Raw genomic sequence first — 27,684 nt, forward strand, 5'->3', positions numbered from 1 at the left:
CATTTTCGAATGCTTACCTTGTCTAAAAAGATTTCCTAGGCCACGGACCGTCTTCAGACTCGAAGCGAAGCGATAATGGCGGATGGAAAAATGCTGGCTGGTGGCGCGAGCAGTTAGTTGATGTGACGTCATGTGGTCACGTGACATGAAAACATCTGGTTTAAAGTAAAAATACTACTTAAGTCAAATTGTTGTTTTTAATTTGTTCTAGGGGCTTCGTTATTTGCTTTAAGGCAAACTGAAAAAAACAGGTTTAAACCAGAAACCATGATTTTCACTTAGTCCAATGTAAAAATGCACTTTAAATGAACAACACAGTAGTTTCACTTTTTTCAGTGTGTATGATGTGCACATGAGCTCGCAAAGCAAAACAATTCAGCTCGGGCAAACATCATATTGTATCAGCCGCTGCACAAGTTTGTCGCATACACAGGCACTGGACAAGACTAATAACATTGGTTACCAGCCTCAGATCGAGTGTATATTGTGCTGCTGTGCATCTAATAAGAGTGCTGATCTACACTTGATGTTGTGTTATGGCGCAGTTATTGGTAGTTTAATGTTATGGCACGATTCTAATTCAAATTGATAATCTGTCTGTGCTATATCTCATAACTTGCATGTCAGTCTACAGTACAGTGATCAGTTTATAATGTTATAATAGTTCATGTTGATAAATAATAATAATACAATGATGGAAAATGTAATTGTGAGTAAATGAAATGTGAGTGATTTAATGCTGGTCAGGATGTGATTATATTATGTGTTCATGCATTATTCTGTTCATATGTGAGGGGGGAAGTCAATAGTTTGTATATTAATGCTGTTATAATGTGTTTACTGTTATTAGAGTGCTGCTCTTTGTCTGTTACAGGCAAACCACACCAAATATCAGCACAATTCGTACACTCTTAGAAGAGGTCGAACCTTTGGAGTTCAATAAAGAACTTTATAGTGCAAATATGAACTTCTAACTATCAAAAAGGTTCAAAGTTGAACTTACAGGTAAACTGGTTATTTGGAAGTTCTTTTTAGAACCTTTGTTGTGGTAACAGGGTTCATATTAGAACCTGTGTGTAGTTAAGGTTCATTTATGAACCTTTTCTAATATGATTGGATTCTATGGAGTGTACAGTCGATACAGTGTTTCATCTGTACCCCCCGACCTCCCCGCACATTTCTATAAATTGCATCTTAACATTGAAAGACACCATGTTTTTTGTCCATTTTTAAGACCAAGAATAAAAATTCAGTTTTACATTCATAAATGGACAAGAAGCTGTTCAATGTCAAATGGAGAGGTGACGTGAAATTCTTAGCCCTAAAAATAGACTGTGTTCAATATCTTCCGCTTAGACAACCGTATAAATATTTCCCAATTGAAAAGGACACTATGCAGTTTTGGAGCAAAAATCACGAGTAAGGTGTGATGCACAGGCAATTTATTTTACGTGTTTTATCTCTCCTTCTGTTCCAACTTTATCTACTTTGTTATTAGCTCATGTTTTAGAAAACATTTCATAATTGTATTGTGTAAGGTTTCATCAGGAAGATTATTTTATCTTTATTTAGTTTATTATTATTATCATTACTAGCCTACTACTACTACTACTATTGATTTTACTACAGCTGTTGTTAATCATTTATGTGCTGAGATTGCTTGTGCCTAAACGTTTTTACAAAATAAGAATACTGACAAATAACTAGCAATTCAAAAGTACATTATTTTCACTAAAAGTAAACGAGATTATTAATATTGTTTCGTTTTTAAGCATGAATAAGCAAATCCTTCAAAATGCTTTAAATGTTTTCATCTTGGCTTTGGTACGCAAAGCAATGCACTGAATCTCCACAAGTCTCTCTCGCGCAATGATGTCAGTGGTCACGTGGACAAAACCGTTACAAATTTTGAAGCGGCAGCAGCGGGACCGAGTGGGAAAGAGCGGAACGACACAAAAATCTGAGGTAAGACAACATAACGTCTCAAATAAACTATTAACTTTTTGAAAAAGCTATGAAACACCTATTTAATGTCATAATAACTTTAAGGTGTGTGATAATGAATAAATGACGACGGGCCTAAGCAGACACGTCGTGTTAATGCGGCCACAATATTGTCAATTTAACGGCCTGGAGAAATAATTCCGGGTGTAACTTACCACTTACTACACCTTTTCCACATGTACTATTTCAAGATATTTTCCCGTTTTTTATCCTTACTGTGTGTGCGCGTGTGTTTGCTCGCGCGCCCGAGAGAGAGAGAGAGAGAGAGTTTAGTAAAAATGAAAAGTTTGTTTTTATTCATATTTTATAACGCATTGTTTTCTAAATTGCAATATTTCTCTGCATATAGAGGCAAGAATGAGCTCAGAGCTGATTCACTGGAAAATCCATGTGGCTGACTGGTTGATGGCAACAGTTTCCAGGTGATCATCCCTACATTTCAAGGTTTATCTCACAAAAATGCACACTCTGTTTAACTTCCCCATTGCAGCAAAACAGACATTTTCACAATTAAGCAGATATGACATTCTCCTATTGAATCCTGTTGTTTTAACAGACAATGGAATTGATGCGGACACTTGAATGAACCTAACTGAAAACTATGATACCTAAAATATTTCCTAAATTGAAGGATCAAGTTAAATTCATAAGATTAGAAGAAAACCTAAAGACTGAGATGCCTACCAAGACCATTCATGTGTAAGTTTATTACATCTACTCTTAAAGTTTTAAAAAAGTTTGTGGACACCTCTATTAATTATTATTAACATTTTTTAATTACTTAATAGGTTGTACTGAAGAATTCAGTGACTAGCATTTTCTCACATGTATGTATTTAGTTGACACTGTTATCCAAAACAACTTACATTGCTTTAAACTTATATTGCATTCCCGTTTTGGAATGGGATGCCCATCAACTTGTATAGGTGTGATGGTTAGGTTTCCACATACTTTTAGCTAAACTATATTGCTATCGTTACAAATTACCGAGCTGTTAGTAGTACCATTATAACATGCACCTCTCTGCAGTTTTTTGTTTCTGTAGGACTTGATTTGGTATTTCACATGGATCAATCTCAACACAACGTATTGCTCAAACAGGGTGACCAGAAATTTATCAGCTACCCCACTAGCAATACAAAAAAACTTGAGGAGAGTGGAGATTTTTTTTCTTTATAAAATGTATTTATTACTCTTTTTTTTTATCACAAAGCAAATGGAGTTAAAACATAATCTGTTTGATCAGATGTGCACATATATATGTTAATTCCCACAGTGAAGTACAGGTAAGTGCATAATTTTAAAGAAAGATGGAGGGTAAAATTGCCTTTCTTTAATTTCAGGTAAAGCAAGCAAACAATACAACAAGGTTAGTTTAGCCCTGGTTACCAAAAACCAGTCTTAAGTGACAAGACTGGAAGAGTGTATGTAAGAACGTGTCAAAGAGCCCTGCAGTTTCATAAAACCTTTTATAGTATTTTAAATAATATTATTTTTAAAGGAGTCATGGTGTCACGGACAGAAGGAGACGGAAGGAGGTAATACAGTTCACAAAGGTTTATTATTGCAGGTGGCAGAGATGGGGAGAATAAACAGGTTAGTAGATTGAATGATGACAGGTTGAATGAACTTAGCTGGATGATAACAGTCTCTTTGTATTTGTAGATGATGGTGAGCGGATTGGTCTGGACTGAAGACAAAGGACGATGAAGGTGAGGGATCTCAATTATGAGACGAACAGGTAAGGAGCCAGGTAAGTGACACATGGCATGAGATGCTTAAAAACTAATTCAAGAAAGATCACATTTGACTGGTATTGAAAAACTAAATGAAATTCGTAGCAGGTTTAGCAAAGTAAGGAAATGGGTTATTTTACCAATGGTCCAAGGACTTGTGACACTAAAAATATGGCAAGTATTGTAGATGTAAGTATGTCAAATGAAATAACACCTTTTCACTTACATAGCTACTATATACACTCTAAAAAATGCTGGGTTAAAAACAACCCAAGTTAGGTTGAAAATGGACAAACCCAGCAATTGGGTTGTTTTAACCCAGCGGTAGGGTTAAATGTTTGCCCAACCTGCTGGGTAGTTTTATTTAACTCAACTATTGTTTAAAAATTACTGTATTGCTTAATTAAAATTAACCCAAAGTATGTTGGAAATGAACATTTATTAATGTTCAATGAATAATTATTAAACAATAAACATTTATTAAATTGCTTATTAATACATTTATATTAATAAACTATTAAACTATTAAATTTATATTAATAAAATATTAAAGCTTATTAATAAACATTCACCTTTTGTCTATTATTGTTGCCTCTAATTGCATCTGGTTTTTAATTTCCCAACTATTTTGGGTTCATTTTAAGCTAGCCATATAGCAATTTTTAAACAATAGTTGGTTTAAATAAAACTACCCAGCAGGTTGGGCAAACATTTAACCCAACCGCTGGGTTAAAACAACCCAATCGCTGGGTTTGTCCATTTTCAACCCAACTTGGGTTGTTTTTAAACCAGCATTTTTTAGAGTGTATAAACTGAAGGGCTCTTTGACATGTTCTTACATACACTCTTCCAGTCTTGTCTCTTAAGAACTGTGCCCGGTTGCATAAAGCACCTTAAAGGGTTAGTTCAGCCAAAAATGAAAATAATGTCATTTATTACTTACCCTCATGCCGTTCTACACCTGTAAGACCTTCATTAATCTTCGAAATGCAAATTAAGATATTTTTGTTGAAATCCGATGCCTCAGTGAGGCCTTCATAGCCAGCAATAACATTTCCTCTCTCAAGATCCATTAATGTACTAAAAACATATTTAAATCAGTTCATGTGAGTACAGTGGTTCAATATTAATATTATAAAGCAACAAGAATATTTTTGGTGCGCCAAAAAAAAACGAAATAACTTATTTAGTGATGGCCGAATTCAAAACACTTACTACAAGCCTGTGTAGTGTTTTTGGCACAGAAATACAGTACTCCGTCATTCGTCCAACTCGTGTTTTGAAACTTTGGCCACGTTTAGCATGAGAATCCAACTCTTTAACAGTGTAAATAAGTCAGAATATAGCATTATACCCGTGTCGAATCATGATTCGGATTGCGTGTCAAACCACCAAACTGCTGAAATCATGTGACTTTGGCGCTCCGAACCGCTGATTCGACACACTCATCATCACCATTTAAGTCCTTATTATGTTTTTCTGGCACACCAAAAATATTCTTGTCGCTTTATAATATTAATATTGAACCACTGTACTCACATGAACTGATTTAAATATGTTTTTAGTATATTTTTGGATCTTGAGAGAGGAAATGTCATTGCTGGCTATGCAGGCCTCACTGAGCCATCGGATTTCAACAAAAATATCTTAAATTAGTCCACTTTCAAATAAAATTTTCCTGATAATTTACTCACCCCCATGTCATCCCCATGCTTTCAGTCGAAAAGCTGTATGCTGTATGTCCTACTCCTTCCCTATTCTACTTACGGAAAAAACGGAACTGGTGCTGCATTCGTTCCATAAGTTGAATAGGGAAGGCGAAGGACGTACAGGGTATGCTGTTTGAAGAATACGGAAGTGGCAGAACCACTTGAAGGAGATCATTTGTTTATATAAAAGCATATACATTTTAAAAACAAATTAGAAAATGACCGATCGTTTAGCTAGATAAGACCCTTATTCCTCATCTGGTATCATTTAAAGCTCTTTGAACCTGCTCACTCCTTGTAACACTTAAGGTGAAGTTTTCCAAACCTTATGTTATACTTAGGGAAATGACAGTTAAGGGGCTTTATGCAACACATCGTTTTTAAAAGGATTACTTAAGGGAAATTCTTAGGGTTTATGATGTTTCACCTAAAGAAACCCTTAAGTAACACTTAAGGGTGTTGCAGAAAATAACCGTTAAGTTTAAGGGAAACATAAGGGCGATCTTATGGGAAAATTATACTTAAGGTGCTTTATGCAACCGGGCACTGGTATTTTGTAACAATGGCTGAACACACCTTGTTGAATTGTTCGCTTGTTGGAGACCTGGAAATATAGAGAACTGTTTTTACTCTCCAGCATTCTCTAAAATTACGCACTTGCTTAATAATATATTTCTTTTGTTTTTGTAGATGGACAATCTGTCTTACCAAGATGTGTATCAAAAGAGGTCAAGGGCAGTTGGGGTAAGTGTCCCAGACAGAATCAACTTAAGTTTTTTAAGAATAGCAGACATGTTTTTGTGGGTAGATTTATTCAGGAGAAGATGATTAACGCATGGGGATCCACTTGGATAAAATGAAAACCAAATGCTTGGAGATCACCAAATCCTTTTAGAGGACTAAATGACATGGACAAAGAGTGAGAGGACAGACTATATGAAACATCACTCCACAAAGGAAATATTATCATGATATCCAGCCCTTAATGTCCCCTCAGTTGTGAGTAAAATTGTGTTTCAAATTATGACTTAAAAGCAAATAATAATGGAAATTATGTATAATTTAATACGTTTATATTGAATACATACATATTATATTGAATATAACATTATTCTCTTCTTGTTTAGGAACCACGTACACCCAACCCTGTGCTGCATATACTGTAAATGGATGTGCCTTGGATGCAGTCTGTTTTAGAAATAATGATGCAAGGGGAGAAGGTCTGTGAAGTAGACGATATGACCAGGTCACCACAATGTACTTCATCTTCAACCTTGAATATGCTTCAAAGCCGAGAAACACTCTTTGAAAAATAAAAATGTCCTGTTTAATGTCCTGTTTAAACATTATCTTAAAAATTATATATAAATTAAAAATTAAATGATTAAAAATAATATAAAAATGATAGATATTCAGCTACATTCTGTTAAAGGTTGATGGAAATTTATAGATTAATGAATGAAATGATTTATTTATTTGATTGTTTATTTATTTATTTGAATGATAAAAAACAATATTCCTTTTTTCTCTGTCCATTGGTGCCTGTGCTCATTATATTTATGTATTAAACATTTTATAGACAATCATTGTGTTCTGTATTCAATGTTTTGAAATGGGATTAAGATATAGTTATATAAGTTATATATAAGACATATAGTTAATGTATAATTTATATTATATTTTAATAATTATTATTAATATATGTTATTGCTATCTAAAAGGAAAAGGTTCAAAATGGAACCTTAATGAGGCTTTAATGCACCTTTAAGTGAAGGTTCCAATTAGAACCTTTTTAAAAAGGTTCAAAAATGAACCTTTAAGGTTCCCCCACAGTTGCAATCGCCAGGAACCTTAAAAGGTTCATTTTTGAACCTTTTCTTCTTAGAGTGTATGTTACACTCCCATCTGATTAAGATTCTGTACAAACTGATTCAAGCAAGGACATTACTCCACATATTCGACCACATGTGCTCCCGTATCTCCATTATTGCTGGCTTGCTTGACCCCATTCCAAGTGCTTCTCAGAACTTGTTAACTCCCTTGGATTTGACCTCAGGGGGACAAACCGACTCGCTGTGGCCTTCTTCATTGTAACTGGAGTTGTTGCATATTCAAGCAAGCATTGTTTAGAGTCATGTTTAATGGTTGGCTCCCCTCTCTGATGTACATTTACATAATTGCCATATTAAACCAGTTCAAGTTCATGACTTCATTCTCTGCCGTGTTCTGACTGACACACCTTGTACACTGCTCTCCGAAACCAGTCTTTATCATCTTCAAGGTTGCCTCCGCTACAAGAGAAGCTTCAATTTCAGTCTTTTCCTGACTGAAGACTTGAAATCTAAGTTGTATGGACCAGTTTTGGTGCTTTTGCATTTTTGGAAGACTCAATCCTCATGTGGGCTTTTTGTTTTTTTTTCCAATATATTTATTCTCAATGTCTTCTTTCTCCTGCATCTACTGTCAGGTTTAGATTTGCATGTATTTTTTTAATTTAATTTTTTTTTTTAAATGTTTTTTGTTTTTTTTCTTGTTGGAAACCAGTGTGTTCTAAAAAGGAATGTCACTCAACAGGAAGGAGAAATCTACAGTGGCAAGGAGCCCAAACTCCATCAGGTGTCAGAAATGAAGAAAGAAAAAGAGTTGAAGTCTGTCCAGGGGAGCTGCCATTTATAGTGGACAACTGGCTTATAAATGACTATAAACCCAATTACTGCAGCCAGAGATTTGAATTATGGAAATGTGATACTGTGTTATGTGTAAAAGACACATTTAAAATGACAGAGTATGCCTGTCTCACAAACAATGCAATAACTTGCAAGGCAACCACCCATAAACACATTACAATAATCTAGCCTTGAGGTCATGTATGCATGAATTAACATTCTTTTTTCTGAATTTAGTAATAGGAAGCTTTTTTTTTTTTTTTAAATCATCTATGCATACCATTTGTTTTATGAATTAGTATGTTTTGCTGGGACTCGAATAAATATAGAGCTGATTAACGTGTAAACTAAGTCCATGTCTCCTAATGATTTTTCAACTCTTGTTAAGCAGGGTCTCAGAGGGTTTTCCTTAGTCTTCTTTAAAGGATTAGTTTACCCAAAAAAATGAAAATAGCATCATTAATTACTCACCCTCATGTTGTTCCACACCCGTAAGACGTCATTCATCTTCGGAATACAAATTAAGATATTTTTGATGAAATCCGATGGCTCAGTGAGGCATCCATTGACAGCAAGATAATACACACGTTCAGATGTGCAGAAAGCTACTAAAGACGTATTTAAAACAGTTCATGTGACTACAGTGGTTAAACCTTAATATTTTAAAGCGACGAGAATACTTTTTTTGTGCCAAAAAAAAACCACAAAATAACGCCTTTTCAACATTTTCTAGTAATGGGTGATTTCAAAACACTGCTTCGTGAAGCTTCGAAACTTTACAAATCTTTCGTTTCAAATCAGTGGTTCGGATCGCGTAAACAAAGCCTTGTTTACTGAAATCGTTTCTAACCACTGATTCGAAACAAAAGATTTGTAAAGCTTTGAGGCTTCATGAAGCAGTGTTTTGAAATCACCCATCACTAGATATTGTTGAAAAGGCATTATTATTATTATTTGGCACTTTATAATATTAAGGTACAATCACTGTAGTCACATGAACTGTTTTAAAACTGTCTTTTTTAGTACCTTTCTGGATTTTGAGAGGTTCAGTGACATTGCTGGCTATGGAGGCCTCACTGAGCCATCGGAATTCATCAAAAATATCTTTAATTGTGTTCTGAAGATGAATGAAGGTCTTACGGGTGTGGAACAACATGAGGGTGAGTAATTAATGACATATAATTTTAATTTTTGGGTGAACTAACCATTTAAGTGCAAAAGAGCAACTGTGTCTAAAGTGCTAGAAAAGAGAGAGTCCAAATTTTTTTGCAACATCGAGTTCTTCTAAGTTATCTGGTATAGCTAATAAAGCAATAGTGACAGAAGTGATAGTAGATGGACAAAGATAATAAATATTTGTCATTATATACAGTATTAAATATTTTAAAGTACAGTGGCATGAAAAGGTATGTGAACCACTTGCAGAATCTGTGAAAATGTGAATAATTTTAATAAAATAAATGAGATCACACAAAATGCATGTTATTTTTATTTAGTACTGTCCTGAGTAAGATATTTTACATAAAAGATGTTTACATTTAGTTCACAAGACAAAACAATAGCTGAATTTATTAAAAAAAATCCATTCAAAAGTTTGTGAACCATTGATTCTCAATACTGTGTGTGGTTACCTGATGATCCTGTCTCTTCAGAAAAATCCTCCAGGTCTTGCAGAAATGTCAGTTTTCAAGCATTTTTGCATAAATGAACCCTTTCCAGCAGTGGCTGTATGATTTTGAGATCAGTTTTTTCATACTGAGGACAACTGAGGGACTCAAACTCAACTATTAAAAAAGGTTCAAACATTCACTGATGCTCCAGAAGGAAACAAGATGCATTAAGAGCTGGGGGGTGAAAACTTTTGAACAGGATGAAGATGTCACATTTTTTCTTATTATATTTAATTTTAATTTTTTTTTTTCATTTAGTACTGCCCTTCGGAAGCAACAGAAGATACTTGCATGTTTCCCTGAAGAAACATTAAGTACAATTTACCTTGATATTTAAATTCAAAAGTTTTCACCCCCTGGCTCTTACTGCGTCTTTTTTCCTTCTGGAGCATCAGTGAATGTTTGTACCTTTTTTAATAGTTGTGTTTGAGTCCCTCAATTGTACTCAGTGTGAAAAGACAGATCTCAAAATCATTCAGTCACTGCTGGAAAGGGTTCAAATATGCAAAAATGCTTGAAAACTGATGAATCTGCAGGAGCTGGAGGATTTTTCTGAAGAACAGAGCTCAGTTTAACTGCTCAGAACAAACAAGAGACTCATGAACAACCATCACAAAACACACAAACAGTCGTGGATCATCAGGTAACCACACACAGTATTGAGAATCAATGCTTCACAAACTTATGAATGGGGTTATTTTAATAAATTCAGCTATGGTTTTGTCTCGTGAACTAAATGTAAACATCTTTTATGTAAAATATCTTACTCAGGACAGTACTAAATAAAAAATAACATGCATTTTGTATGATCTCACTTATTTTATTAAAATTATTCACATTTTCACAGATTCTGCAAGTGGTTCACATACTTTTTCATGCCACTGTATATTACACCACAGAATTATTTTTAATTCTAATAATATTTCAGACTGTTTTTACTGTATTTCTGATCAAATAAATGCAGCCTCTGTGAGCAGAAGAGACTTTTTTAAAAGCATTTAAAAAATCTTATTGACCCCAACAGAAATATGTAAACAAGGAAGTGTATGTCTACATTCTGGGAAACTACCAACATTCACTACGTGATTATTTCTTTGAGTTTTATTCATGCATGCTTGTGATTATTTCTTTGAGTTTTCCTTTTCAGTATCTTAGACTATGTCATTCTAAAGGTTTTCTCTGCTTATAAGGAGAACTGTCAGGCTTTTGGGGTCAGAAGGAGATTGTAACTAGTTGAGTACTTTATTAGTATGATTGCTACACAGTGACAGACATCACAGTCTTAAAAGCAAATGTACATTTTATTTGATTACATTTTGTATCTTATGAATATTATTTTTTAAAATATACAAAACAGAATTATATAAATTAAAACAGAATTAAATAGAATCGTAGGCCTTTTAACCCTCTATGGTACACAATATATCAATGAGGAAAAATTATTTGTGTTGTTTTTCCTGCTTAAAATTGGACACTTTAACAATATCAATAAACATTTTCATACATTTTTAATTTATTTATTTTTTATACGTTTGTTGCCTCGAGGCAACATTGTACCACAATGGAAAAATTTAAACATTTGGTATTTTCATGTAGAAAAAACAAATGTATTTATTGAAAACATCAATTTCTTAAATTAGACACTTCAACTAACAAATGCATCTAGTTTTTAATGTATTAAAAGTTTTATATTTAATAAAAAGTAACATTTTATATCCAGCTGTTGCCCTCAGGCAACATTGTATCATAGTGGAACATGAGTATTACCAAACCATCATGTTTTTATGTTATTATATCAAGTTATCATATCCATATTCATCCTCATCTCCATCTTATCTCTCTCCCTGACAGATTGTCACTATGATTTCATCTTCCTCATCACAGTATGACCCCTCATTAACTCCTCATCATCACCCTCATAAACTGGCTTTGCTACCTGTGTTTTATACCTTTCTGAAGTGCTATAGAAAATGAGCAGATCATAATATATGCAGATATAGTATGTGAATTAGTATTCTTATAAGAGCATTACAAAATCATGTGTAAATGCAAATATATTTAGATAACTCTAACTCTTTTCCTTACAAATGCAATACATTTGCATTCAAACCTATGCCTGTATGGCCTTATGTGATTCCATTATGGTACAATGTTGCCTTGAGGCAACATACAGTTTTTTTGTTATTTTCTCTAAAACTTTTGATGATATATAATGTAAAGTTCTTAAAAATACTCATATTGACTCATATTTTTTTGTGGGTGATTAAATGAATACAAACAAGTGAAAAAAGCACTTTCATTGGAGAAAATATGGATTCATGTGACGTGCACATGTGCTGAAAAGGACACAAAATGTTGGTCATGTTATGGTCTTTTTTGCGATTTTATTGATTAGTATTTGAGTTATTCTGTCCTGAGAATCAGTTTGTTCATGATGCTTTCAAAAAGGCAATTCAAAATATGTCTATGTTCCATGAAATAAAGATGTAAATATTTTGTAATGTAGATGAAGTGTCAAGAATGAGTTTCTATATATATATTGTTAACATAAATGCGGAAGAGTTTATTTTTTTGGAAAGAATGTTGATGGATGTTTCTTTTGAAATATGTTTAAGTGGTGTTACTCAACAGGTAAGGGAACTCCCTTTTTCTCTCTCACACATAAAAATACACACACATGCACATACTCTCACACACAAACTTGTTTTGTTTTATATCAGTATGTAGACTCTCCAAAAGTGTAATATTTTTATACTGAGCTTATCATAGGCTTGAATGCCAGTTTTACAATATGTTTACAAAGTATAGGTTAAACAAGTACAGACAAACATGTTTCTATGTTGCAGTGTTATTACCTCTTTTCTTCATTTACTTTCTAATTTGATCTAATTGAAATGCCAGAATTATGTATTGAATTATACTGTACATATGCAAAACCAGTGTGATGTAAGAAAAAAAAAGTGGTTAGGCAAAACGCATTCAGTCACTCTTTCATGACGTAAGTTCTGAATTGGTGTAGTACAGTGACAGGAATGGGGAAATTAAACCCATGTGCATTAAATAGGCCTATTGCTATTGATGTACTGATGACAGGATTTTCTTTTCCATTCCAGACGATCCTCCCAAACACAGGGGCGAGACACATTTAAAACCAGTGAAACTTCCTGCTCATCCTCATCAGGTACAAGAGCAGCAGCAGAAGCAGTCTGAGGTGAGTCAAATCTTGGTAACACTTCAGAATACTGATCCTTCATTAATAAAGAACTACACAGGAACATATGAGTAATGCCTTATTAACACAATAGTAACTATTATTAACTAACAAGAAACTCTGGCGAATGAATTAGTAAGTAATAGTGCTCAGTTGAAGGTGGTAGTTCACTATTAACTAATCAGTAACTACTGTTTTTTCATTCCTCCCAGAGAACTACTAAATACATGTTCATAATTAATGTGAATAATGCATAATGTATAATTAATTCTAGAGTAAAGGCCTTGGTAACCCGCTAGTAATGACTGAAGTATTACCAAATACTTAAGAAGGAATTACTAATCATTTGGATCAGTATTCTAAAATGAAAAGCATGATAACTTTCTAGTAACTACTGAAGCCATTGTAAACTTTTGAGGTTTTTGTAAAGTATTGGATAGTAATAACTCAAGAGTTACTATATAACTCTAAAGTAACTACTTCTTATTTGGATCAGTATTCTAAAGTGAAGATCATAGTAACCCACTAGTAATTAATAAAAATAAAAGTGTTATACATCCTTCTAAAGGAACTACTAATTATTTGGATCAGTATTCTAAAGTGAAGATCATGGTAATCCATTAGTAATTACTTAAGTGTTACCAAATATATCATAAGGAATTACTGTAGAAAAACATACAAAAACATCGAAAGTTTATAAAGACTTCAGTAGTTATTAGAGAGTTATCATGCTTTTCACTTTAGAATACTGATCCAAATGATTAGTCATTCCTTCTTAAGTATTTGGTAATACTTCAGTCATTGCTAGTGGGTTATCAAGACCTTTACTTTAGAATTAATTATACATTATGCATCATTCATGTTAATTATGAGCCTGTAGTAGTTCTTAGTAGTTTCTCTGGGAGGAATGAAAAAACAGTAGTTACTGATTAGTTAATAGTGAACTACCACCTTCAACTGAGCACTATTACTTACTAATTCATTCATCAGAGTTTATTGTTATGTAATAGTAGTTAATAGTGATGAATAGAAATTTCAAAACAACAGCATTTATTTTAAATATTTTTTTTGTAACTTTATAAATATCACATTATACAATATCACGTTTCATCAATTAATTTATTTAAAAAAAATGTATCATAATAAGGATATACTGTACATGACTAAGTTATAATTGAGCTCTTAAAGCTTGTATGAAGTGTGTGAATGTGTAAGTACATACACATTTTAAAGTAACTGTAGAAAAGTTGGTTTAAATGCATATATATATAATTTTGCATGCTGCTCTAATAATGTTCTCTGATAACAGAACAAGCACTCCTGCATGCTGGTTTCATCTCTGACTTCCTCATCATGGTTTCTCAGATTCTGCTGGTGTTCATATCAGTCCTGGCACTGAGTGAGATTTTGTTTACCATCTGTTTGATTTTCAGTTTTAATGTGGCAAAGACTTTATAAATATACAATTTAATCATCTCTTTTTCTTTAACAGCCATGGAACAAACAACATCTGCATCAACAGGTAATGGACATTTGAATTAGAACCACATCTGTCGCATTTACTTCTTATATTTCTATTTTTATGACAGGACGCACTCAAAATATACCCTTATGCCTAAAAAATTATTTTAGTGTGGCATACTGAAACCCACTTAAAACCTACCCTTATGCCTAAAATCCCTTTCAATCCTGGGTAAAATGGGATGGAGAGTCACAAGGTGACATTTTGGATGGGTGGGGTTGGATGTCCTCTGCAGGATGCCGCGAGCCCTATTTGTAGATTGCAGACACATAGAAGGCTACAGTAATGTTTGGCAAAAAGGTGCTTGAGTTTGTAGTTTGATAACAGCAAAGGCTTTTTTTATGGCAACCCATAGAAGTTATGTAGGTGGCATTTCATCATAGATTTGGAGACTTTCTGACCCCAAGATCCAACTAATGCCTGCAGTTGGTTTAAACTTCTTAATTATTGCCTTGATAGCAGTAATGGGCATTTTCAAGTTGTTGAGCTTTTTTCTTATGGCCATTTCCTTATTTGTGCAGCTTGACAGAATTTTGTAACACATTTTGTCACACTGTAGTCTCTGGCCTTTCCCATAATGATGTAAGTCTGTAGGAATTTTCCTTGTTTGTCAACTCATAATTACAGCTCAGTGACACCGGAGGTGATGACTTATTATTTAAGTGTTCCTGATCGCTCAAGTGAACTTGCAGTGATATACTTAGAGACCCAGATGAAAAAAAAGTACACTTCTATAAAGTACTCTATTTTCGTGCACTAATTTTGTACTTAATATACTAAAAATTCTTCTTAAGTACTTCTTAAGATAATCTTAAGAACATCTAAGTGTACTCAACTTTGCTATTTTGAGACAGCATGAAATATGAACTAAAATTTGCTTTTAATATACTATCTCTGTATATTATATATGTATATTAAAAGCACATTTTAGTCATATTTCATGCTGTCTCAAAATAGCACAGTTGAGTACACTTAGATGTTCTTAAGATTATCTTAAGAAGTACTTAAGAAGAATTTTTAGTATATTAAATACAAAATTAGTGCACGAAAATATAGCACTTGAAGTATATTATAGCAATGTACTTTTTTCACCTGGGGACTTAGATTTTGCTCTTTGAGGAATGTATAGAATTTAAATTATGTAGGCCTAGTGATTAAATATTTCGCTGTTACAGTTACACCAGTCAGTCAGCCACTAGAAGCCATCATCTTCTCACTACTTATCACAGTCAGTCCACACACATGACATTTACCCCTGGTTTCACAGACAAGGCTTAAAGGGATGGTTAACCCAAAAATGAAAAACATCATCTGTCACTTAAAGACCAAATGCACAGATCTAATACTGTACTGACAAGCATTCGATTACTTTCAGAACTGCTTATGTTCACTTGAAGGGTTAGTTTACCCAAAAATAAAAATTCTGTCATTAAGTACTCACTCTCTGTATTTTGTTTTTTAGAAGCACAAAAAGTGTTCTTGATGCATTTAACATTAAATGTGCTCTAAGCGTTCCTGAGCGGAGTAACTTCCTGTTGACGTTCGAAGTGTTGTCAAACAAAACAGAGGCTAGCTAGACCCTCCCTCCTCCTCCTCCTCCTCCCCTCCGTGCTTCCTGAAACAGTCATGAACGCGCATTGAAAATGGAAGTAGCTTGTGTATTGGCTGGAGCGTGTTTATTATGTTTCGTGGTCCAGACTGCACCAGTTGGTTTTTGTTGCCGTTTTTGGAGCTTGTGGCGACTACAGAGACCGCGTTTTTTTACAGTGTGTTCAGGGGACAGACAGCTAGCGGATAGTGAGGAGATGTTTGCTGTATGTGACAAAAAATGTTTTGGCCTAAAAACGCGTGACAACTCACATATTTGCTTATATGGACAACCGTCACTGGGGCCGGCTGACCAATCAGAGCAGGCTGCACTTCTCAGAAGGCAGGTTTTATAGAAACCAAAACTTAAACAGAGCTTTTAGAAACTCATATAGCTTGTAATATAAATCAGTGTGATCTTTATTACAGTATAGCAGAGCACTTTCATAAAATGCATATAATTATCAGTCACTCTCTGTCTCCCAATATGTATTAGTATGATGATATTTAAATGCTTAGTTTTATGTTTAAAGTTCTTGTTTTAATTGTGGAGAGCAAAAAAATAATGAGGAGTAATAAGAGATGTACAATTAAGCATTCTTCAAAAGTTGTATCATATTTGAAACTTACATTTTAACGTTATACACACACACACACACACACACACACCCACATACACATACATACATATATATATATATATATATATATATATATATATATATATATATGTATATATATATGTATATATATATGTATATATATATATATATATATATATATATATATATATATATATATATATATATATATATATATATATATATATATATATGTATATATATATATATATATATATATATATATATATATATATATATATATATATATATATATATATATATATATATATATATGTTTCAGTGCAGTAAATGTTCATCTTGAAATATTACTAACAAAATAAAAGTTCTTCTTATGTCTGCTTTATAAAAATGGTAAAGATTTCACAGCAAAACATTCTGACATTTTTACAATCATACTAAAAGTCATTTTACTTACTAATAAATCTGTTAGATGACAGAAGGCACATAGAAGAGTTAGGCCTAACTAAACTTTATACAAAGTGATTTATAATTCAATGCACTTTTTTCTTCAACAGCCATTACACAAACAACAACTGCACTAATAACATCTCCTTTAACAACACCTGCATCAACAATTGAATTGTCCATTATGATTTCATGGTGACTAATGCTCTTTTTTTCTATAGACATTACAACAACAACAACAGCTACAACAACTGCAAAGCCATTGACAGGTAGTTACAGACCTTTAATTAATGAGGTACATTCACATAATTACTGCAATTATGACATTTGAAAATCATTCACATCTTCATCAGAATTGGACTTCACAGTGCTGATGAGGTGATTTACTGCATGCCATCTTTCTGTGTTTGTCAAAGCCAGCTCTGTTGTTTGTTTCCAAAATAGCACTATTTTGGTCTCATTTGAACCATAGATAGAAGGGTCCATTAGTGTTTAGCAAACAGGTGACTGAGTTTGCAGGCTTTTTTTATGACAACCCTACCAAAGAGGATATGTACAATAGGTAGCGTATGATCATTTGGAGACTTTCTAAAATGCTGTATTACAAAAGTCAATATCTAATGAGAATTTAAGAAAATAAAATAAATTTGAGGATTTAATATACTTTTCTGTTAAAATTGAGTAATGCACACCGAGTTGTGGATTTTCCCACCTACCATAGTCATATTGCTGGCACTGACAAGTTAAAGCTGGAATATCACATAAAACATTTGCGAATAAAGCACAGTTTTAATTATTTATTTCCGTTTTAATCCATTATTTTTAAAATATGTTTTTACAGACCCTTGCTATAACTACACTGTGCTGGACGATCCATGGAGATCCACAGACAATCCCTCTCAACAACTTACTGACGCTCCTGCCAGCTGGAACGGCTGGTACCGTCTCTTCATTCAGGGTCAGAACGCTCAGATGCCAGACACATGTGTTCCTCAGTATAGGTGTGGCACTAACGCCCCAATCTGGCTGAGCGAAGGACATCCAACACTTGAGGATGGAGAGGTCACTAAAGACGTCTGCGTTCACTGGGGCTCAACCTGCTGCTTTACAGATCTAAATCCCATTAAAATCAAAGCCTGTCCAGGCAATTACTACGTCTATGAGTTTGTGAAAACAGCTCCCGGTATTTTGGCATACTGTGCAGGTAAGCATATTTTGCTTTCACCCAAGCATGTGTTTCTGTAATGTTTCCAGCTGGCAAAAATATGAGAATGTTCTGTGCCAATTCATATATGAAAAGATATTTTTTTTACAGTACAATCAGTTTTTTTTTTTTAAAAAGAAAGAAAAAAAGAAAAATAAATTGCACACCAAACAAACTCAAAGTCCATTGAAAAATGTTTTATTCAAGGTTTACATAAAGTGACAAGAAAATATCAAAATGTGTTAACAAAAATGCTGGGAGCTTTCTGAAAGCTTCCAGATGTACCACGTGGCCGCTATACCACCTGACTGCTGTAGATTCATTGCGCGTTGGTAGTGGTGCATAGAATAGGGGGAGAAAAAACTTTAGGACTTTCCAGAGAATTTAAGAAAATAAATTCTCTGCAGCCATAGCACCATCTGCATGTACCATTATTGACTGATAGCACATGCCAATGCTGATGTTTGTAAGACTCCACTCATGTGGGTGTATAACAAGCAGTTTTGACTTTTATTTATTCTCAGGATATTATTGATAGCAACAATGGCAAGTTTTGATATCAGGAATTACATTTCCACTAGTAACAATGTTAATTCTTGATATCAAAAGTTCAATTCGTGATATCCGTAATTACATTCCCTCTAGTACAAACTATAATTCTTGATATCTTACTAATTGAAATTCCAATTTCACATATAAGAAATATAATTCTTAATAGTAAAAATCATAATTTTTGATATCAATAATGACATTGTCACTATAGTAAAAATGTTAATTTTTGATATCAAAAATTCAATTGTCACTAGTTGATATGTATATTCTTGATATCAACAATTGAATTTGAACTACTAGGAAAAAAATGTTAATTTTTGATATCTGAAAATGTATTTCTGATATCAATATAATTTCAGATATCTAAAAATGTATTTCTTACTATCAGTCACATTCATGATATCAGAAACTAATATTGTCACTAGTGACAAATATCCATTCTTGATATAAACAATTGAATTGCTACTAACAAAGTAATTATGTCAAAAACTATGATTTTTACTAGTAAGAATTGTATTTCTGATATATAAAATTGGAATTTCAACTAGTAAGAAATTCTTTATTCCTTTAGTGGTGAGAATGTAATGAAACAAACACTCAGAAAATGTCTTTGTTGATTTTATTCTTGCAAGAAGGTTCAATGCGGATACAGAGTTCTACAGAGAAGAACACCCTCACACAGTGCTGGCTGTCTTATATACCCCTCTTATTGTTCCTTGTTACCCCAAACCAATCATATCACACATTACCATATATGGATCAGAAGAATAAGGAAAAAATATACTGTCCTCAAAAAAAAAAAAAAAGAAAAAAAAAAAAAAAAAAAAACCTATAGGTCGTTTTTCAAGCACCTTATTACGAACTATATTTACGTTTTGAACAGGTTTTAATGTCATGCGCCCTCTAGCTGGCGTAAAAATAATGACAGTGTCATATTACGTCTGTCGTCATGACGTATAACTGTCGTTACCAATCAAAATGTGTGTTCATTTAAATGCAATGTGTGGACTTTTTACACCATTTGTCCTATTTCCATTTAGCAAATCTATTTTTTTTTTATTAACGACTACACCCACCCCACCCCTAAACCTAGTGATTTATAGTGCATACACTTTATGAGCACATGTGTTCCCTGGGATCAAACCCACAATCACATGATCACCTGATTGCTGATTGCAATGCTCTGCCAATTGAGCTACACGAAATCCGAAATATGACGCAGATAAAAGGGAACAATGCATTAAAATGAAAGTGTCCTGTCATTGATGGGGCGCCACTTTAATAAACGCTCCTATGGGTCGTATTTCAGGGAAGTGACAAACGACCTATATGGGCGTATTGGTTGGAGAACATATTGGGAAAAAGAAAGGGGTCTAAAACTTAGCAGATGCACTTTTGCACCTTCATTAGTTTCAGAAGTGCTTCTTAAAATACAACAGCATAAGCAGTAATTTTCCACTGAGCAAGCTGTTTTAAATGTCACATAAGACAGAGAGAAAACAAATATCAACAATCTACAAAATCAATTCTTTATATCAACAATTGAATTTGAATGGCAGCCTATGGTGACATTTCACTAATGAAAATACAATTAGAGATATCAAGAATTGAAATTGTTGATATCAAGAATTAACATTGTTACTAGAGGAAATGTAATCCCTGATTTTAAGAATTGAATTGTTGAGAATGAATACAAGTCAAAACGGCTTGCCATAGTGGGTGGCAATTGTTATTATTAATTGTATAATCAGTTATTTATCCAGCTGATTTAGCCTGTCATCTGATGTCTCCAATTCGTGCCTTGACCTGTATTTTGAGTAATGGCTGAGCATTGAGAACTGGAAATAGCCTAAGATAGACTGAAACATTTGCTCTTCATTTTCTCGTCTCTCTTTTTTTAGTAATGCACAGTCACATTTTTGTTTGCACACTTTGATTTTTTTTTTTTTTTTTTTTTTTGTTGTTACCTTCTATTTAACTCTTCAGTAAAATATTTTTTATTGGACCGTGTACTTTCAGTTTGGTGTGTGAATTTATTTTTTTTTTTTTTTTTTTTTTTTTTTTGAGTAATGCATTACTTCTGTGTTTGTTATATTTGTCTGTTATAATGTATGTTTTTTATCGTTATTAATGAATATTATTATTGTTGTTGTTATTATTATTAATTTTACTTATTTTATTTTTTGCAGAAGTTAAGAACCTCAATAATCCTACTGTCACTCCAAACACAAACTTGGCAGGTAATGTCTATGTTATGACTTCTACTGACTGCTGAAGTTTTGACAGGATGTATCATGAAAATCTGTATTATGTTAGTAGGGGTGTGTTTGTGTTTGTGGGTAGAGACTCTAGATAAAACAGTGTTTGAAATTTGGAGATGCCATTGCATTACTTTCTTAACCCCACTTGTCTGAATAAAATGCAAGACATGTAACTGTACACATCTTTACACATCTTTTTTTTTTCTATTGATAAGACAAGACGAAATAACACAGACATCATTAAACACTGTTTGTCTATATCAACATGCAATATTGTTGATGAAAAAGATAAGACTAAAGTGTAATTTAAAACAATTTAGGGTTATGAAGAAGGGTCAACATTGTAAATTGTAAAATCTTTGCATACATTGAATGTTTTTGCAATTAAAAGCCTTTAAAACTTGAAACAGTATACCACAGAGACATGAAAAAATAATCTACAAATACTGAGGGAACAGACTTTGCAAAACACAAAATTAATGTCAATACCTTTGGCCACCATTGTAGTGGTTAAATATTTTACTGTCACAGACACATACGTCCGCCACCAGAGGGCATCATCATTCTAATCACAGCTAGATTCAAACATGAGCCCCATTAACCATGAATCAGTGGTAAATGAAAACAGTGAATGTACACAATTTTTTTTTTTTTTTTTTTTCTCTTGGAAACACCAGGAACATTCTACCCATTCGGCTCAGCAGCAGGAGACACAAGAAACACTGCTGTTGATGATGGAAGCTCCTCAGTTATTCCACTGTTGAGTCCATTTCTGTTCTTTGGCCGCAGATACAAGCAGATTTATGTAAGAATTTGATTCCATCTTGATTCTAAGTCTATCACCTGTGATCCTGTGGCTGATTTTGATAGTATTTCTCATGTTTCAGGTGAATAATAATGGACACCTCACATTCAACCAGGCTTCATCACAGTTTGTTCCCTACTCCTTTCCTGTTTATGGAGGCCAAGATATAATTGCTGGTCTCTGGACCGACCTTGACAACCGTGTGAGAGGAGTGGTTTCATATCATCAGTACACTAATGGAAGTGTTCTCACACGCGCCACTCTGGATATAAACAATCATTTCCCAAATCTGACCTTCAACGCTTCCTGGGTCTTTGTTGCAACGTGGGATAAAGTTGCTTACTATCCTGTTACTAACACAGTAAGTTTGACATACTTCTAAAATGTGAATGTCTTCGGTTTATCCATAATTCAAATCAATTTCAAAATACTTAAAAAGTTAGTTCACCCAAAAATGAAAATCCCATTATTTCCCATTATGGATGGGCTTCAAAATCATGGTTACTATTCACTCCTATTATAAAGCCCGTAAAAGCCAGAATATTTTTTAATATAACTCTGATTTTGTTTGACTGAAAGAAGAAAGTCATTATGATGGCTTGAGGGTGAATAAATTATGGGATCATTTTCATTTTTGCGTAAACTAACCCTTTAATATTGGCATGATCAAAATAAATCAAAGAAAGTAACAGAAAAAATAATTATGCATTAAAACAATAATAATAACAATGAGGTCACTGAGTATATTTAATAATTTGAAAATGTAATTTTATATATATAAAAGAGATATATACTTAGTCATGATTTTTTTTCCCCATCTTTTCAGGAAACATCATTTCAAGTGGTTTTAATTTCAGGCAGTAATTTTTCATTTATTCTGATGAATTATGGTGACATTGCTGTAACAGGACATTCAGTGGAGGTAATTAGTTTTCTGTATCAGAACAAAATGTTACTATTCAATGCTATAAAAAAGTGTATGTACTGAATGTGTACAGGCTGGTTATAACACAGTAAACTCCACACATTACTTTGTGATTCCTGGATCAAACAACCGGAGCTTCATCTCAAACCTCAAGAACTCCAGTAATGTCAATGTTCCAGGTCGATGGGCCTTCAGGGTGGACAGTGGAACAACACGCAACATACCTAAAGGTAAAAGATTTATCTAGAATTAGGTTTGGTTTTAAAAAGCAATGTTTTGAATAATTTCATGTTACTCAATGAATGAATATGCATACATCTCAAACATCATTCAACAATTCTGAGTGAGTATTTCATGTGTGTGGCATTAGTTTTTCTATCAACTTGGAGGTCATCTTTATGCACTAACAATATAGGCCTAAAAGTTCTTCTTATGTTCTTCTTGTTTAAAGGGTTAGTTCACCCAAAAATGAACATAATGTAAATTATTATACACCCTCATGTCGTTCTACACCTGTAAGACCTTCATTCATCTTTTGAACAAAAATGAAGATATTTTGATAAAATCCGATGGCTCAGTAAGGCCTACATAGCCAGTAATGACATTTCCTCATCATATTTGATCAACGCAGACAGCTTGTCGATTTTATTCCTCAGGGATCTAACATTTGATAAGAAGGCAATCTACTACCTCTTCTCTGAAGTCTTTTGATTATTCCTCCTCTTGAACCCCTTTTCCTTCATTTCACGCCAACTGAGGCCAACCAGAAGACACTTTGGGACAGTGCTGAATCTATTGATGGCGCGACAGCAAGCGAGCGCAAATCCAGCAGTAATCCACGTGGATAAACCAGATTTTTCACAGTTGGCGATATTCTTGCTCCAGTCGGCGTTGTCCACAGAGCCATTATTGGTTGAGAAATGAACACCAAAAGGCCCAGAATTGATTAGCCATCTCACATAAAACTAATAAATTATTGGAACAAAACAAGATTCTACAAAACACTCAGTACTAATCAAACAAAACAAACATTAGACACAAGCCTGTGTCACGAGTCACATGAGCAGTGTTGCGACCTGGAAGTAGAAGTAGAAGTTGGCGCATAAGTTGGTGATGACACAAGTACAATAAAGGCAGCTCCAAGGAAAGACCAAGGAGCTCGTAGCATGATGTAGATCTCAGATAGCTGTGCCAGTCTTGCTGCCAGGCAGTGGGAGTCAGTGGCCAGGAACTCAATACACAGGCAGGAGTAAACACGAGAAACATACAAGCACAAAGCACACAACAAACCAGCAAAGACATGAGGGAAGGAGGCAAAATATAAAGGAACCAGAGCACATGAGGATCAGGTAGTGAAATGAGGACTAGACAGGACTAAAGAAGGGGGTGTGGTAAGCACATGGCAAACATAAACAAAGGCAGAGCCAAGCACAAGACAAACAAAGTATCACTAAACAAGGACAAAACAGACAAGACTGTCAGGGCAGGATCCCACAGGATACCGCATAATGGTAACCTATATAGATTATTGTCAGTACATCCATGAAATTTACATGAATTATTAAGTTATGTGTCATCACATCATCCCAGCATAAACGCTCCAGATAAAATAGGCTATTTGTTATTAAAGCATCAACATTCACAAACCATAGTTAGATTTTTTGGTATATGGCAGAATGCGTGCAAAGAGCACTTCCCTGTAATGACAGAATCTCAATTCATCGCGTTCTTACAAAGCTGTTATTCATAGTTTTCAGTTACGTGACTGTCACGGAGCTCTGGATGGCAAAACAACCATGTAACTGCAGCACAAACCTGTCAATTTTCCATCTTATAAATATGTGAACATGATGCATATTTTGAGCACTTGTGATCCACTTTCATGCCTTCTGCAAAAAAATGTTGTTCTTACTTAGAATTTTTGTCTTGTTTTGTCAGTCCAAATATCTAAAAATTCTTAGATCAAGAAGCATTTTCTAGACAAGTAAAAATTATGTTCTTGTTTTGAGCAAAAATAAGTCAAAATTAAGAGAGTTTTTCCTTAAAACAAGCAAAATAATCTGCCAATGGGGTAAGCAAAATAATCTTATTTCAAAAGATTATATATCTTATTTTTCGTTTGAAATAAGGTTATTTTGCTTACCCCATTGGCAGATTATTTTGCTTGTTTTAAGGAAAAACTCTCTGAATTTTGACTTATTTTTCCTCAAAACAAGAAAATAATTTTTCCTTGTCAAGAAAATGCTTCTTGATTTAAGAACTTTAAGATATTTTGACTAGAAACAAGACAAAAACTCTAAGTAAGAACAGCATTTTTTGCAGTGTGTTTCTTACTGTTTCCAGTTCTCAAATCAAGAAGCATTAAAATGATCTTGTTTTCAGAAAAAATAAGTCAGAATTTAGTGAATTTTTCCTTAAAATAAGCATTAGATGATGCTGAAGCTGGTGCGCTGCTTTGTAGGTTGGAGACTACTAGATTGATGAGGGAGACAATCATTTCAAAGGCTGTTACACAGTCCAAGATGGATAACACTGTTCTACGGAGAGTAGACTCTTGCCAGACTTACACAGATTTTTTTCTGGCCTAAAATGGGAGGTGATGTACGCACAGCTGCCGGCTTACCAAACCATCCCAGCAGAAACCAGCAGGTTTTATGGTTTCTGTGCAATGAACCCTGGGAGTACGTTTGATCATATAACCCCATGTATGATCAATGTCAACACACATATGAGTAATTTAGGTGTTTGTCTGTGTGTTTCCCTTTAGACAACGTCATTGGACTTCAAGTGAGACTTTCCTCATTTTCAGATGTAACACAGAATGGATACATTGAGATTGTTTTACAGCAAGTTCGTCAAACTTACTATGAATATTTAAATACGGTGTTAATAGATAATTCGTGGAAAGTTTGATCTGTCTATCCATCTGTTTCAGATAAAACAGGAGCTGGTCAAGAATGGTCTGCCAAGCAGCATAGAGCTGAAGTTAAGAAAACTGCAAAAGATAACTCCGTAAATTCAGTCTCCTTCAGGAAAAGAAAAAAAAACAAAAACAGTCCTGTTCACTTAGTATCTAACACCAATTGATCCCACTGATATTATTGTGGTTTTATTTGAAGGATTAAAGCTTCAAAAGAAACATAAAACACCATGAAAGTGGTCTTACAGTAGCTCTGTGTGAAGAACAGACTGAAATTTAAGCCATTCAGATGTATAACATATCCACTCATAACATAATCCACAATAACATCCACTCTAGATTTCCTTGAATGGTTATGAGAATTTACTGATGTGATGGAATCCATTTTGACATAAACAATCTGTTGATTAAATTTTTTTTCAGTGAATCAGCTAATGTCATTACAAACCTAATCTGAATGATTCAATCACAAATGTGACTGGAATCCACATCCATGGAGAGATTCTATTTCACAAACGCTTATTTATAGAGGTAAAAAGGTTATTTATATTTATAACATGTTCTTCAGACTTTTTTTTTTTTTTTTTTTTTTTTTTTTTTTAAGGTTATTTTAACAACTGATCACTGAAAGGTACTTTGGGGAACCAAAAATGGTTCTTGGTATTGCAATAAAAAAAAAAAAAATCTTTTGGAATCTTTATATTTAAGAGTGTGCTTATGGCCAAGATTATGCTTCAGTTTCTTTTTATTCTTAAAAGCCTCTATCCTCATTTGTGCTTTCTTCTTATTCAATACATTTATTCTGAATTTGTCTTTATATTCCATGTTTTTGAGTGAACCATATCTTCTGCACCAGCTGTCAGGTTTAGAACTGCATTTAATGTTGACATATATATATTTTTCTTATTGGAAACCAGTGTATTCTGAAAATGAATGTCACTCGACGGGAAGGAAAACTCTCTTTCTGTTTATATTGAACATCCATACACTTTAGTAATCCTCATTGATCATCTTCTTTTCTTTGTCTCTTCATGCTTTGTGTATCAGAAATCAGAAACAGCAGAAGGTTTTCATCTAACCGGATCTGAACTATGTGAAAGATTAAAACCTGTAAACTCTATTGGCTTTAACCCAAACTTGCAAAAGAAAAACACACACTTCACCTAACTGTAAACTACTTGCTTTTAAAAACCCTGAATAGGTGTTAATCATTTGTTAGTCCCTGTGCATATGTTTTCCTGCATTCCTTGTCCATTGTCTTCTATGTGATGTGTTTTGTTTGATATGCTGTATTATCTCCTGAGCCTCGTCATTAAAGACTATTCTACTTAATGTTCTGAGTTTAAACACAATGAGTTTAAACACAACCCAGTTGTGGCAGTCGTTTATTCATTATGCTTTTATGAATTGCCTTTTTGAAAGGCAATTCAAAATCTATGTACCATGGAATTAAGATAGTTACCAGATAGTTAATTATTGTTATAATAACAAAGAAATCGAAAATGTATAGTTAAATACATCTTCAATCTCCCCTCGAAACTCCGACAGTCCTCAGACAAGCTGTCAATCAACTTCGAATCATGACAAAACGCCCCGTTTTTATATCATCAAATTGCTAGCTAAAATCTAAATCATCACAAAAACGAACAATTGAATATATATCATTGTGATAACAACTACTTTAAATGACCAAAACCATCTTTCAGAAAGTTTTATTTGAAGCAGAATTTATTTTTAAGTTTTCACTGAAGTCTCATTCAACTGCATTGAGAGGGCGGGGTTTATGACCTGTACTGCATCCAGCCTCCAGGGGGCGATCAAAGAGCCCGCAGCTTCACTTTTCAGGACGTATGAGACACACCC

The 27,684-nt window shown here is 33.7% G+C and overlaps 1 protein-coding gene across 1 annotated transcript; it reads left to right on the forward strand.

Moving 5' to 3' along the window:
• The first annotated feature begins 12,949 nt into the window (after positions 1-12,949).
• Positions 12,950-25,929, forward strand: LOC137007599 (sushi, nidogen and EGF-like domain-containing protein 1). Its single transcript, XM_067369160.1, has 11 exons — positions 12,950-12,996; positions 14,306-14,395; positions 14,489-14,518; positions 17,376-17,423; positions 17,996-18,358; positions 21,849-21,976; positions 22,059-22,337; positions 22,803-22,898; positions 22,975-23,131; positions 25,669-25,751; positions 25,837-25,929. The coding sequence occupies exons 2-11, from the start codon at positions 14,350-14,352 to the stop codon at positions 25,915-25,917; spliced, it is 1,311 nt and encodes a 436-aa protein (XP_067225261.1). The 5' UTR covers positions 12,950-12,996; positions 14,306-14,349; the 3' UTR covers positions 25,918-25,929.
• Positions 25,930-27,684: the final 1,755 nt, after the last annotated feature.

Source organism: Chanodichthys erythropterus, chromosome 19 (assembly GCF_024489055.1).
Source record: "Chanodichthys erythropterus isolate Z2021 chromosome 19, ASM2448905v1, whole genome shotgun sequence".
NCBI classification, from domain to species: domain Eukaryota; kingdom Metazoa; phylum Chordata; class Actinopteri; order Cypriniformes; family Xenocyprididae; genus Chanodichthys; species Chanodichthys erythropterus.